The following is a 16,155-nucleotide window of genomic DNA, read 5'->3' on the forward strand; positions in this document are numbered from 1 at the left end:
CTGGTTCCCAGGACTGCACACAGTCTGCTAAAAGGTAGGATCAAGAGTGGTGTCTTACAGTGGACACTTAGGTTTCAGAAAGGGCATGGGATCATGGGATATTCTTTCCCTGGAGCAGTTTTTTTCTCATAGTGTCCTAGCTACTCCCTAAATTAAATTCAGGATTTGAGAGGGACATGGTTCTCTCCTATGATCTGGATTGTATGATTCCCCAGTGAGAAAGTGGACTGCAGAGTCTCATTCCCCTTTTTCTGTATTGGGGAATCACTCCCAGTTCCTGGTCCACCCTGGTCAAGTAGGCTTCCTATTTTCCTTCTGCTTCCTATCTTTTTCTTGTGGCTTTTCTGTTGACTTCTCATGTTCCTTCTTGGAGAATGTATTCTAAATGCAATAGTCTACATGGTATTTTGGTCTTCCAAGTATGAGGTGTGCTTGAAACGCTTCTAGCCAGCCATCCCCAACACTTGGTCACAAGGGTGTGTTGGAGAGCCCTGACATGAATGGCTGCGAGAAGTTCCAGTTCTTCACACTCCTGAGGGCAGCAGGTAAGGGAAGGAGAATAAGGTCACCGGGCAAAGAAAGACCTGGAGGATCTGGAGACTATTCCACCTTTCCTAGAGTGACAGTTCTGAACTCCAGTGACTGTTGCTCAGTGGTGAAATGATGTGTCTGGGTAGCCATGGAGGCAAAAGCTCACAGCTGAAGGTCTGTGGCCTATGCCACGCCATCAAGATTTTAACACATTTGGCTTTAATGATTCTTATAATATACATTAAAATAGAAGGCAGATGGCTTAGAGAGTCTAATATAAAAAAGACACCCTGAAACACTCAATGGAATTTCTGAATACAGAATGTTAGTGCTGGTACCGAGTACCGAATTTCAGTTATTTATTTGCAGATTCTAGCATAATGCTTTCTAAGTATAGCCAAATCATTAAATAAATGGCACAGTAAAAAAGACTGTGCAATGAACTTGATCTACTTCTAATTGAGTGATCCACTCTATTCTACTACTAAGTGAATGATCTTAGATAAATCACTTAAGTTCTCTGTGCCCTAATTAATTCATAAATAAGAAGTAGACTATGTGATTTTATATTTTCTTTCAGCCTTAAAAGCCCAGGAGTATAATTTTTTAAAAATACTGAAACACAGAAATCTATGTGCCTTAATAAAAGTAAATAAAATTCATGACTGGAGAGATTTACTAAAAGACAAATGAGAATAAAACACACAGATCAGTGAACTAAACAGCCACCATCAGACAATCCTTCTTCCCATAGGAACAAAGAGTTCAAGATGATTTTTGGTGCAGATTTTCACAGAGACAATGGACTAAAAACTAGAGAAAATGTATATTAAACCTGTAAGTTTTAAGGAAGTAAGTAACGACTTCCTGAGCCTGTGTTGATTTAGAATAAAAATAAATTCAATTTCAAACTGGCACTCTTTCCAATTTTTCTATCTTTTTTCTTTTTTGAGATGGAGTCTCGCTGTCACCCAGGCTGGAGTACAGTTGCATTATTCAGCTCACTGCAACCTCCGTCTCCTGAGTTCAAGCAATTCTTCTGCCTCAGCTTCCAGAGTAGCTGAGATTATAGGCGCCCGCCACCACGCCGGCTAATTTTTGTATTTTTAGTAGAGACAAGGGTTTGCCCTGTTGCCAGGCTGGTCTTGAACTCCTGACCTCAAGTGATCTGCCTGCCTCAGCTTTCCAAAGTCCTGGGATTACAGGTATGAGCCATCGCGCCCAGATATTTCTAATTTTTCTAGTTAAATATTTAATGACTGACAAATAATAAATGATAATAATATAGGGAATGTCTTATTTGACAGAGTATCAATTATAAAACAGTTTCATCTATATCTGGTGCTTATTTCCAACAGTCTATTAAAAAATTCTACTTAAAATTTTGTTTAACAGGACTCATATTATTGGCTGATCAAAATCAATAAATTTTTTATTATTAGACTATAGCAATGGATAAACTCAGACCTGGTCCTCTAACTCACTTCATTAGGTATTTTCTCATAGATGCCAGATGCTGAAGAGGTAGCCAACCATATAGATGTGACCTTGTGTCTAGTTTCCTCAAGTGAATCTTTAAAATAAAACAAAAAAATCTTCATGTTTCTGAGGTTTCTGATTATATAGCAATGCTATGGTGTAGTAAATTTGAAAAGAAGCACAAGAATAAATAAGATAAAACGTAACTGCTACTAAAGTGGGCAAAGGATATGAACAGACACTTCTCAAAAGAAGACATTTATGTGGCCAAGAAACATAGAAACAAAAGCTCATTGTCACCGGTCATTGGAGAAATGCAAATCAAAACCACAATGAGAAACCATATCATGCAAGTTAGAATGGCAATCATTAAAAAGTCAGGAAACTGAAGGGGTGAAAGCAAACAAAACACACTGCCATGTGTGTACCTATGCAACTGTATTGCATGCTCTGCACATGTACCCCAAAACCTAAAATGCAATAAAAAAATAAGAATTAAAAAAAAAAAAAAGTCAGGAAACAACTGATACTGGAGAGGATGTGGAGAAAAAAGAACATTTATACACTGTTGGTGGGAGTGTAAATTAGTTCAATCACTGTGGAAGGCAGTGTGGTAATTCCTCAAGGATCTAGAACCAGAAAAACCCTTTGACCCAGCAATCCCATTACTGTGTATATACCCAAAGGATTAGAAATCATTCCACTATAAAGACATACACACATATGTGTACTGCAGCGCTATTCACAATAGCAATGACCTGGAACCAACCCAAATGCCCATCAATGATAGACTGGATAAAGAAAATGTAGCAGCTGGGCTCAGTGGCTCACGCCTATAATCCCAGCACTTTGGGAGGCCAAGGTGGGTGGATCACCTGAGGTGAGGAGTTGGAGACCAGCCTGGCCAACATGGCAAAACCCTCTCTCTACTAAAAAGACAAAAATTAGCCAGGTGTGGTGGCGGGTGCCTCTAATCCCAGTTACTTGGGAGGCTGAGGTAGGGATAATTGCTTGAACCTGGGAGGTAGAGGTTGCAGTGAACTGAGATCATGCCACTGCACTCCAGCCTGGGTGACAGAGAGAAACTCTGTCTCCACAACAATAACAACGCCAAAACAAAATGTGGCACATATACACCATGGAATACTATGCAGCCATAAAAAAGGATGAGTTCATGTCCTTTGCAGGGACATGGATGAAGCTAGAAACCAGCATTCTCTGCTTGTACTGCTGTATAAGTACCATGAGCGAACCAACTGCGCCACTGGAACTCCATAACCACCATTCTCAGAAAACAAACACAGGAAATCAAACACTGCATGTTCTTACTCATAAGTAAGTGTTCAGCAATGAGAACACATGACACAGGGAGGGGAACATCACACACTGGGGCCTGTCGAGGGGTGGGGGAATACGGGAGGGATGGCATTAAGAGAAATATCTAATGTAGGTGACGGGCTGATGGGTGCCGCAAACTATCATGGTACATGTATTATCTATGTAACCTGCACGTTTTGCACATGTATCCCAGAACTTAAAGTATATATATAAAAACAAAAACAAGAAATCAGAGAAGGCATTCTTCTGGTTCTTTAAGAATCCTTCTCTCCAGGAACTTGTATTTGTTTTTTCTATTAACAGAAGTGTTACCAGTCAAAATTCGTACTCACATTTAACAGACTAGAGAAATTTGTCTTTTAAAATAAGTTATAAGCACTGCTCCCAAATACTTGATTTAAAAGAAGCTCTGCTCAGGGAAAGACCTCTTATTTTGGGATGACATTTTTGGTATTGTTTCTTTTTAGCAATGTTAATGACTAACACATAATATATTTAAACGATTATACTATGTCCAAGATCTTAATACTGCAATCACTAGACACAACTTAAACATTGTAAAAACTTATTTCATGGGATTAAAAAGCTGTTACCAAGAAATTAAAAACAAATAAAGCTTAATTTAATGAAACACCCTGTACTTTCCTCTCTCATTTACAGTACCTTATTTTATGTTGACAACTTCTCCGTAATGGAGCAAAAGTATATGCTTCATTTCACAGATGAGGAAATGATGACACTAACTTAAGATTTCAAAGCAAATATTTTTATATCAAATCTAATCCTCATCCCACCGTGTCATGTTGTCTTGCTACCTGACTTACATTTGTTATGTTTCCATACCGATATGAAGAAAACACTTAGATCACTCTGAACCAAGCCTCTTCTGTGAAAAAACAGAGATGAGGTTTTAATATTCTATTTAGATTTAGTGACAAATATACGAAGAAAAACAGATGATAATGCTGATTTATATTTTCCTTATACATTCTTTCTGTACAGTATATATTCTTTATTTCTGTCTTTGCTTATGAAGAAAGTGAGGAAAGGTGATGGGCTTAAGAGATGTCTCTTGCTACCAAAGACTTACTATGTTTTTCAAATTCACGTACACAATATGGAACACCGTTACTCAATATAGCAATTAATCTATCGGCTTTAGCAGGAAAAGGTGTGAGGATCTGGAAAGATCTGGACATTTTAAGTTACTTCCTGAAATCCACAGAAATATACTTCCTGCTGATACCTTTTAATTCTCCCTTTTAGTGTTAGTCATTTTCTTTTTCTTTTCTTTTCTTAGAGACAAGGTCTGTCTCTGTAGCCCAGGCTGGAGTGCAGTGGCATAATTATAGCTCACTGAAGCCTCCAATTCCTAGGCTCAGGCAATCCTCCTACTCAGGCCTCCTGAGTGCCTAGGAATACATATGCCTGCCACCATGCCTGGTTAATTTATTTCATTTTATTTTTTGTAGAGATGGGGTCTCACTTTGTTGCCCAGGCTGGTGTTGAACTTCTGGGCTCAAGTGATCCTCTCATCTTGGCCTCTGAAAGTGCTAGGATTATAGGCTTGTACCACCACGCCTGACCTGTTAATAATTTTCTGTTGCAAGTTTTCAACTGATTCTACCTTTACTTAAAATAATCTGATGTAAGTAACTGACGTTTAAAAAAAAATTCTTAGATTTATACATTTTAACTTACATGTTTTAAATGTTCTGAAACATAAACAAGCACCCTTTGAGATTTATAGTTGTACAAAAAGAATAAAAATGAAAGAGCCATCAGTTCTTTCCATACGGATAATCTTGTAGTCTATAGCTGGTAGGAGGTTACGTAGCTGTCACAGATCTCTCAGAATCAAAGTAATCGCTCATGTTGTGCCAGTCTAGCTTAATTAACACGTTTCTTAGTTAAGTTAAGCTTAGGAGGGAAAAGGAAAAGAATGGTATTTCAATCTTCACAGGGAACTTGCAAGGTAGGTATAACCACCTTCATTTTACAAATTTAGAGATACATACATAGATAAAGTAAGTGACAGAAGGAAACAGAAGTACAAGGGGTAGCACAGGCATTTCAACTGAGACTCAAAGTGCACGATCTTTGTTTAATTCTCTTATCCAAAGGTGTATCTAATAATAAACTTTTCATTTAACTGTATGTGAGAGATGACACAGTACATGTGTTTCACAATGCATGTGGACCTGAATTTCTTTGAGCATAAATGTCTACATTTGTGAAAACAAAAAGTCTCCATTTGTGTTTTATTTCCCCTTTTATTAGCATATCTGACTGAAAGTACGTATCTAACAGAGAGGCCTGAAACTAAGTCTATGAAACTATTCACAGACTATTAGGAGAGCACCTTCCATCCTGTCATCCTGGAGACTCCATATACAATAACCATTAATCTGATTTATACAGATGATTAAGATTAAAAAAAAAAAAGAGGGCAAAATCTTCCATGTCACTGTTGTTTTGAAGAGGACTACTACTATTCCTTAGGAGACATAAAACTTTGTGGCCACTATTCTTGTAAAAAAGCTGATTGATATTAAATAAAATGGATTTAAGTATATTATCTCAGAATGGCATTCTCCTTTCCCAGCATTGCCTTACCAAATATAAAAGTTAACTGTATATGCTGATGATTCAACAGGTAAAAAGCTTATTTTACTTCATCATAGTATAATTTTATGTAAAAACAAATTTAGAAGTGTATCATCAGTTACATGGAAAATGATGAAATTTATCTTGGTACCGCTAGTGTATAAGTAATGAAATTTATCAACATAATTTGTCTGGAAAGACAAGTATATACACTCATATATCATTTACTACTCTCTCTCCGGAATTAATGATGTGCTGAGTTATACACATAAAGTGCTTGGAAAAATGATACTTCTGACCCACTGTAAATAAGTCATATTTTCTAGGCTGCTTTCACAGTGGTGACCAGTACTTTGTAACGAGTAAATTTCATTTCTGTCTTGTTCATTTCTATAATCAAGGTAGTTAATGAGATGAACGAAGACATTTTTTCCAGAACACAGCACAAAAGATACAAGTTAAAAAATGTGAGGGTTATCAGAAGAGAGAAAAGGAGGGCCAACACAGAACTTCCCTCATGTGTTCTAATATGAGCTTCAGAAAAAAATTAACAGATACATTTTAAAAATTAAGAGAATGAAAGAGAAGAAAAAAAAAAAATAGAAATTTACAGGAGTCACAATCCAACTCCACATGGTAACATTTCACACTACTATGGATACAGTACAAATCCAGTATCTTAAAGAGAACATTAAGAGGTTACCTGCAATGAATAATCAGATTATCACAAGAGTTGACTAGCAAAAGTGAATATTAAAATTCAATGATGAAGTGTTTCTAAGGATATGAAATAAAATAATTTTGAATCTAGAATCCTATACTCCTCCAAGTTAGCATTCAGGCTGGAGAAAAACAAAGCTTCAGACATGCAAAGTTTCAGAAAGAGCCTGCAAACTCTCCCAGATTGAATTACTTGATGTGTCCAGAAAAACAGAAACTGAAGAAAGAACAAAAGATATAATATTTAATGTTGATCAGAGAAACCAGTAGACCCTGTAGCTAAATGTAAATAATTGTAAAAACAAAACAGGAAAATCATTCAATCAATTGATAATACCTTAATGAGGAGTAATTAGGATGGAGAGAGAACCAGAAGTGTCCTAAAATTCTTGCCTTACATTTTAACTCCACTAGTTCATTAAAGGTAAAATTTAAGTATATATATTAAATATTTAAATGTAACCACTATGACAAAAATAAAAATTTTAATATGTTAACCACCTTAGGAACTATAAAAGAAAGAAAATGTTGAATAATCCAACAAAAGGCAGAAAATAAAAGAAAAATAAAGATTTAAATAATATAATTAACAGGAATGATATTTCAAATAATCATTTGCTGAGCTATTTATTAAACTACCAGAAACATTTCAACAAGTTTCTAGAAGTACAGCACAAGCCACATTTATATTTACAATGCCATAACTAAAAGAATAAACAGTGGATAGACCTAAATCCAAAAACCATAAAAAACAATTTCCCAAACATATGTATGTGAACACTTTAAAATAACTTTCTAAATAATTCTGTGTATATGAAAACTTTTAAATAAAAAAAGAACCATTAAAGCACTTATTATCAAAATACATGACCTGAAGCCAAGCTAATAATATTTAGTCTTAAAAACACTTATTAGAAAGCAATATAAAAATCTATTAACTTAGTATGCAATGATATAAAGTAAAAAATAGAAATAAACTTCAAGAAAGCAAAACAGTAAAAAAATGTAAAAATAAACATAAAGAAAATATTCATAGAAAAAATTCACCTTATTGAAAATAAAGGTGATTCTTTGAACCTCTACAGTAATTAACAAAAACACAGACATGACTGAAATAAAACAGAGAAAGAAGCCTTCCTTCATCAAGTCTGAAGAAAGAAGTTAAAAAGGCAAACAACACTAAAAACATGGAGTTGTATTTAAAGACTTAAAGAAAATTAAAAAATTATAAAGAAATGCACCTTTATACTAAAAAATTTAGTGTGTAGGGGTATTAATACTTTAAAAATTGCTGATAAAATAAATAATATGTAATATATCTTTTACTGTATCTCCTTTGGAATTAATGGTAGAATTAATTCTGTCTACAGAGGTCTTTTTACCTCAGATCTACTTAGTGGAGTTCTTTTTTCTTTTTTTTTCAATTTTATTATGGGATTAAGAATTTTAGTATGGGATTCATTATACCAGATGAATACATAGTATTATTGCAGAAAAATCTTTTAATCTTTACAAATTCCAACTAATGAAGTTGGAGTTGGTTACTGAGTGAAGGCTAGCCAACAGAGCAATATGAGCTCTTCTTTATCAGTGAGATGGAATTAGTTTACATCCACGACAGCATTTCTTTCTTTCTTTCTTCTTTTAACATTTATAGCTTCAACTTTGATTTTAGAGTCACAGGGTACATGTGTGGGTTTGTTACAAGGGTAGACTGCATGGTACTGAGTTTTGGGGTATGACTGATCCCATCACCCAAGTACTGAGCACAGTACCCAATAGTTTTTCAGCTCTTGATAGCCTTCCTCTCTAGTAGCTCCCAGTGTCTACTGTTGGAATTTTTATGACCATGTCTACTCACTGTTTAGCTCCCACTTATTAGTGAGAAAGTACAGTATTTGATTTTCTGTGCCTGTGTTAAATTCACTTAGGAAAATAGCCTCCAGCTGCATCCATGTTGCTATAAAGTACATGATTTTGTTATTTTCCATGGCTGCATGGTATTCCATAATATATTTATATCATATTTTTAAAATCCAATCCACTACTGATGGGCACCTACATTGATTCCACATCTCTGCTATTGTGGATAGTGCTGCAGTGAATATACATTGCATGTGTCTTTTCGGTAGAACAGTTTATTTTCCTTTGGGTATATACCCAGCAATGGGATTGCTGGGTCGAAAGGCAGTTCTTGGAAAAATCTCCAAACTGCTTTCCACAGTTACTCAACTAATTTATATTCCCACCAGCAGTGTATAAGTGTTCCCTTTTCTCTGCAGCCTCACTGGCATCTATACTTCATAGAGAAAATGAAAAAGAAGAGTGGCCAGAAATGTTCCCACAGATGTAGGCCCTTGTACTATCAACTTCCTTGCCTTTTTAAAAAGTAGAACATCTGCAACATAATGTAACCTTTCATTGATGAGTTAGGGTCATTAATGTAAAGGTAAATTATTCTAAAAAGCTGATGATGCTGATGAAAATGCAGACTATAACTGAATTAGGGATTCCAACTTACTAGCTATATGATATTGGGTAAGTTGTTTGATTTATCTCAGACTATTTTCATATTTGTAAAATAAAGATAATAACCAACCTATGAAAAATGATGGTAAAATAATACAAACTAAAATCACTTTATAAACAAAAGCCATTTTCTTCCCAGCATTAACAAGCAATATATTAAATTTGGCCATTTACAGATTTACTTGTCATTTAACAGCATTTGAATTTTCTCATGGCTGATACTCAGACTTCTGAGTGTGCTTCTTTGCTGCCAAAAGCTTCTCTATTTTTAGCTGCTTCTAGACTTGGAACTCTTATAAAATCCCAATGGAAACTCAGGTTTCGCTATCCAGTTTCATCCCATGACTTGCAATATATTAGTAACAATAAAACTCTTCCTAAACATGTCAACATTTTGACTGTATCATACAAAGGTGATAGGAATAGTCAGAATGTAGACTAGGAGTCACACTCTTAAACACAGCCACAAGGTTAAAGTTTCAAAAGAAGGAAGAAGTATTCACTATGTGCTTGACATATGATACATTATTAACACAAATTCTATAGTACCAGTGTTAAACAAACATTTATTTATTACTAGGAAATCACAGTCAGTCTTTGAATTTTAGAAAATGACCTAACAAGGTCTAGAACATTAATTTCATTATAATTTGTCAAATTTTTCTACAGAAATGTAACAGTAACTCTAATATTCAGATTTAATTTACCTATGACAGCAAGGGAGCATTTATGGAAAATTCTTTCTAATAAATGCATACATAAAATTTCTAATATCCTACATATTTTGACAAAATTTACTTAAATTCAAACTTTTTGTTAGTTTTTCTCGTAACTTGCTAATTAAAAAATAATACTGATTAGAAATTCATAAGGATCACAGTTTAATTAGATAAATGGCACCTAGATTTTCTTTATTATAATTTATCCTTCAGTTCCGTTTACAGAAAGTTTTTGTGTTGGGCACAGAGGCTCATGTCTGTAATCCTAGCACTCTGGGAGGCCTAGGCAGGCGATGACCTGAGGTCAGGAGTTCGAGACCAGTCTGACCAACATGGAGAGACCCTGTCTCTACTAAAAGTACAAAATTAGCCGGCCGTGGTGGTGCATGCCTGTAATCCCAGCTGCTAGGGGTGCCAAGGCAGGAGAATCGCTTGAACCTGGGAGGTAGAGGTTGCAGAGATCACACCACGGAACTCCGGCCTGGGCAATGAGAGTAAAACTCCGTCTCAAAAAAAAAAAAAAGTTTTTCAGTTTCCAACTAAAGATTTGGAGAATAAGACATCTTTTCCATCTTACTTTACAAATGAAATTTAAAAAACAATTTCTAAAAATAGAATCATATTTTATTATTGATTTAAGAATATACTATTGGAACAATGTCTCTTTGCCTTTCTTCTCTCATAAAAAATAGAACATGACAAAAAACAGCAACTGACTAGCAATGGGATGGCTACAGGAATAAAGCCGAGGGTTTATTTTAGTCTTCAGTGACAAAGAGGTAACACTTAATCTATGATCATGTTGTGTAGAGTCACTCACTTCCTCTACAAAATGTCATTAGATCTCTTTTTTATTTAACAGAATTTAACAGATTAATTAATGACAAATTAGGCCTTTAGTTTAAAATGAAAAACAAATAGAAACCAAAACAACCCTCTTCTCAAGCCAAAAGTCACAAAACAAGTTAACAAACCATGGCTAATCCCTACCTGATTTTCAAAATCTGCAGGAAAAAGGAGAGAGAATTCTCCAGGTGGCAACCCTTCAAATAAGAAACTCCAGCACTAATTCTCAGTAACATCATAGTCTTGAAATCAGTAAAAAACTATAACCTACTTTTTCAATGAAAGAGGATTCATGTAAGAAGAACAATGCCCCATGCCCTTCTATGTCTTTCCACATATTCTATGTGTCAAAGAATACCTTATGCTGGATTCTCCCAGACATACAACTCCTTTTAAAGCTAGGGCTACTTCTCATCTGTGATGGAATGAACATTGAGATGAACTGAAATCTATCCTTCAATTCTCATCTATCCCAAAAGAACAGAAAAGAAACACTGAGTTTTAAACAACTGCTTTCATAATGGTATCAAGACTTTTATTAAAAAGTACAACTACCTTTAGTACTTATTTTTCCTGCAGAGATAAAGTTCACTGCTGAGATAGCAGCTGATACCATCTGTACTGCCGAATGGCAAAAAAATGGTTAACAAAACAGTGTTGCTAAATAACTTTCATAGTAAAATAGAAATTATTTAGATACTCTAAGGATGAGTAATCACAGGATTTAATGATTTAAAATGTAATTTCATATTCTTCTGAATAGAGCCAATGTCTAATAAAATAATTTTACAGTTCTTTGTTTTTATGTGACACTATGCTTTTAAAAGGAATAACACACTCCATTCAGAAGTTTGTTTTGGTTATATCAGATTTGTTTCACACACATAGGTTATAAGTATATATTAAACCCTGCATAACAGAGCATGATGATCGTGTCCTTGGAAAATTCTACAAACATGATGAAGGGCCATTCTAATTTCAAATCAACATGCTTAGGAAAGTTAAGTACAGACTTTCCATACTTTTCTAAAAATAGTTTAGGGACACTCACTAGTGATACATTTTCTCTAAATATCAGATTTCCAGACAACACTGTTTAGTGTTAAAAGCAATCATAGGACTGACTTTTTCTGGGGAATTTGTTTTGTATCATGAGCCTGGTTTTTAATATGGAGCTGAATCATTAATTAATGCTCAGAAAAATAATGTAAAAGGGAAGAAAGAATAAGGGCCAAGGAATACAATTGTGAGATAAATAAAACAATAAGGTATTAATTTGGTAATAGTCATATTTATGGCATCTGCCAAGATTCAAGCTAATTATGAGTTTAACTATATTGGTTTGTCCACTGTTAACTCCTATTTCAAAAATTAAAGTAACTGCAGTATCAAAAATCACTGCTAATGCAATAAATGTACTCACAGTTTACACATACAAATAGTATCAATAGTTATGGTGGAATTTCCAATGTCATTACAAACCAAGCAACAATAATGTAACAACATTTACTAAAAGTAAAATCAGTAAGCCATGAGCATCTTTCTAAGTGATTCATTTACTTTTACCTTATTTAATCTTTACTCTAACTCCACGACAAAGGTACAATTATTACGCTTATTTTATACATGAAGAGTTTGACTGCTATGACCAAGGTCACACAGATGGTAAGCGGTTACATTGAGATCAAAGCCTAGGGCCAGCTTTTAACCACCAGCACCCTCCATCTCCAAATGTAATTGGGTCATTTGCATATAAAAACTTTTGACCTTTCAAAGAGATTAAGTTTTATTGTGTGAAAAGTAACTTTTTACTGAATGTTCATTATTGTTTTACAGATAATGAATCTGTGAAAAAGAACAGGTATTCTAAGCAGTTGGGAGAAGCACAGGGACCACATTAAAAAACAGAAACTGAGCTCATCATGTTCCTTATTTAACAGACTATAACATATTTAGGTACTATTCAGTTGCAAAATGCCATGGTTTGCAAATATTTCTGACATAGCTTATAAATATTTCTCACTTGATTTAATTTCCTTACCTTCCAGATGTGTTCTTTAGTATGACCAGAGCGTCTGGATAGCCGTCCATATTGTAGTCTCCAATATGAAGGGTGATTGGAATTGGTATTTCAGTTGGTTGCTGTTCATGTACAAATGGCACAAAGCCCCAGAGTGTGCCCTTATTGCTGAAATCTTGTAGGACTGGAATCCACTACGGATTAAGAGAAAAAGGTCAGACTTTATAGTTATTTTATAAAACAATTTACAATTTGCAAAACCAAAGATCCATTAAGTTTTCAAGATAAATATTATTTTACTTAACTTCTTTATCTCTACAATATGGGAGGGTATCATAATTTACTCTGATGAATAGGTGACAATAAAAAAGTAGTCTCCGTTAGAATTTATCACTAGTTATTTTTGCCTGAACTGGCACAGAAAGCCTTAGAAATTTTACAATATCATACGAATCTTAGGATTGAACGGATATTAATACACATCTAGTTAGATTACATAATTTAAAACTGTATCACGTAGAAACACAACCTCAAATGAATATTTAAAAAAAACTAGAGCAAACTGTAATATCATCTAATAACTGATATCCTTTCCGGAGAACCAACGTAGGAGGAAAGTTAGAACATGAAAGAGACCCCATTGTTCCTTCTGCTGTGCCTCTTATACACGCAGATGACTTCAGTCATTACCTTCCAGCCGAACAGCTCCTGAGGCTTTTCAAACAACACCAGGCCTGACAGGCTTCCTCAGTAACTGACAGGCACTTCTCAGCTAAGAAGAACGAGCTCTGACACTAGAATGGCCGGAGCTACATTTTTAGTAAATTCTTTTATTTCTATATTAATGATCATGAAGAGAACAGAAAGAATAGGCTGATTTCAAAATGAGCTTTGGAAATCCCTTTCTCTTCAGATAACATAAATCTTCACTTTTTAATAACTAGAAATCTGAAGAGTAGAAACCATGCCATTAAAGTTACAGATGCGCCCACAGTTTGCTGAGTATGAATGCTGGCATGGAACCTGAAGATGGTCGAGCTGACTTGAGCTGGCAGGAGGCCAAACATGCCTAGAGATTCCTTTTCTTTCCTTCTAAGCAGGTGACTCATTTATATGGCTGCAAGTCAAATTATATTAAAGATGGTTTCTTGAAAAGAGGTTAATAAACAGGGTATCTCCAATAATTTATATCTTTTCAAAAAAAAGTATACTTTACCAGGGAAAAAGAAAACTTGATGAAGACATATTTACAGAAATGAGTTAAAAAAATTGGTATGCATCTTCAATAATTTTTCAATTTTTCTTTAAACAAAACTATCATTTTATGTATCATCAAAATGTTTTAATAGTTTCAATTGATTTTAAAAAATTGGTGGGTTTTATCTTAGCAGATGAGAAATTTCACAAAATGCCATGTTATCACAAATTTCTGAAGAGGTTGACAAAGGATAAACCACATTAAATAAAATATTCCTGTTAAGGTAAATGTATTAAGGCCTAAAGAGTAAAAAGATATTTCACTTAATATGACACGGATAATAGTCACCAAAGAACTGTGACATTTATCTTCCCAGAGAAAGATGACTGCATAATTTGAAAATATTCTTACAGTAGTCTGTTGATGGGCAATAATTCATAGGTTTACTAATATCTATGAACCAATGATCAAGTGTTACTTGACCTAAAGTTTTAAGTGATTCAAAACTTTTTAAAAAGTTCAAGATAAAACGTATAATAGTTAAATGCTTTCATTTATTTTATGTTTAAGGCTAGTCAAGTGAAACAGTGGGGGTGGAGAAGAAACAAGGAAATCTGTAACTGGCTGTGATTACTTAACACCACTGTACGCAGACCGGCCAGTTAAATGCTTTCAGAATGAAGATTTGTTTTCACATAAAATGTGATGCTTCCTTTCCATAAGGGTTATAAAAGTCAACATGTTATTCTATCATTTATTACCCTCCAAAAGAAAATAAAACATTAATTCTAATATGATTGTTATAACCTATCATTCCCATATTAATCCTCCTTTGTGACTATCAGATTTTAAATTGCTTACCTATAAGCTACAGGTAAAAGTCAGCATGAGATAATAAAACAGGTTTAGATAACACAAAAACAAGATCAGCTTTGAAAATAGATAAAATGTTCTTTTATGTAACCTTTTATTATACTTTTTAATATAAGAATGAGTTTTCTTCACGAGAAATAATTGTAACAATACTTTTCTCCTCAACAAATTAAAAAAAAATAGATTTAAATGCATTTCATTAAGTTAAAATGAAGAGGTCAGTAACTTAATTTTGGGGTTCCCTCTGATTGACTGTACAGGTATCTTTTCCAACTTTTGAAGATTTTTTTTCAAGCACATAAAAAAATGTTTACATTAAAAAACAACTTGATATACCTGCTTTGTCCCGGATCTCACTAAGTAGATGGTACTTTTGTGGCAATTTTTATCTTCACAGCCTGGGAGTAAATGATCCATGTGTCCATCTCCATCTGCCAAAAGAAACTTCAAGAGTCCATTAATAGTCACAAAATAAAGTGTTCTTGTATGGCACAGTAAATTTATTATCTGTTGAAAGTCTACATAAATCTGGATACAACAGAAGAATTTGACACATGGCTTCAAAATGAATATGATTCTATTTAAAAAATTACTCTGGCCCTTGCAACGTTATTATCTGAACTGTGTCTTGTTCTAAATTGCACACTTCTGTGTGATTAAACATTTACAAAGGAGGGAGGAGGGCAAGTGCTGAAAACTACAGGGTCCTAAGCTCAGTACTTCGGTAGTGAGTCATACCACAACCATCAGCATCATACGATATACCCATGTAACAAACCTGCACACAGACTCTTTGAATTTAAAATAAAGTTGAAATTATAAAAAGGAAAATGGGTTGGGCGTGGTGGCTCAGGCCTGTAATCCCAGCACTTTGGGAGGTTGAGGTGGGCGGATCACGTGGTCAAGAGATCCAGACCATCCTGGCCAACATGGTGAAACCCCATCTCTACTAAAAACACAAAATTAGCTGAGCGTGGTGGCATGCGCCTGTAGTCCCAGCTACTCGGGAGGCTGAGGCAGGAGAACTGCTTGAAGCCGGGAGGCGGAGGTTGCAGTGAGCCAAGAGCGGTGGCTGATGCCTGGAATCCCAGCACTGTAGAAGGCCGATGTGGGCGGGTGACCCGAGGTCGGGAGTTCAACACCAGCCTGACCAAATGGAGAAACAACGTCACTACTAAAAACACAAAAAATTAGCCGGGCGGGGTGGTGCATGCCTGTAATCCCAGCTACTCGGGAGGCTGAGGCAGGAGAATCGCTTGAACTTGGGAGAGGGATTTGTGGTAAGCCGAGATCAC

The 16,155-nt window shown here is 34.9% G+C and overlaps 1 protein-coding gene across 2 annotated transcripts in view; it reads right to left on the reverse strand.

Annotated features, from left to right (window-relative positions):
* ITFG1 (integrin alpha FG-GAP repeat containing 1) overlaps nt 1-16,155 on the reverse strand; it is a 310,341-nt gene that overhangs the window by 153,655 nt on the left and 140,531 nt on the right. For both annotated transcript variants that reach the window (XM_035282693.3, XM_002760922.6), the window contains 2 exons: nt 15,197-15,291; nt 12,811-12,983 (listed from right to left, as the gene is read on the reverse strand). In XM_035282693.3, the coding sequence (XP_035138584.1) occupies nt 12,811-12,983; nt 15,197-15,291 (268 nt within the window). The remainder of the gene's footprint in view (nt 1-12,810; nt 12,984-15,196; nt 15,292-16,155) is intronic.

The sequence above is a fragment of the Callithrix jacchus genome, chromosome 20, assembly GCF_049354715.1.
Source record: "Callithrix jacchus isolate 240 chromosome 20, calJac240_pri, whole genome shotgun sequence".
Classification (NCBI taxonomy): domain Eukaryota; kingdom Metazoa; phylum Chordata; class Mammalia; order Primates; family Cebidae; genus Callithrix; species Callithrix jacchus.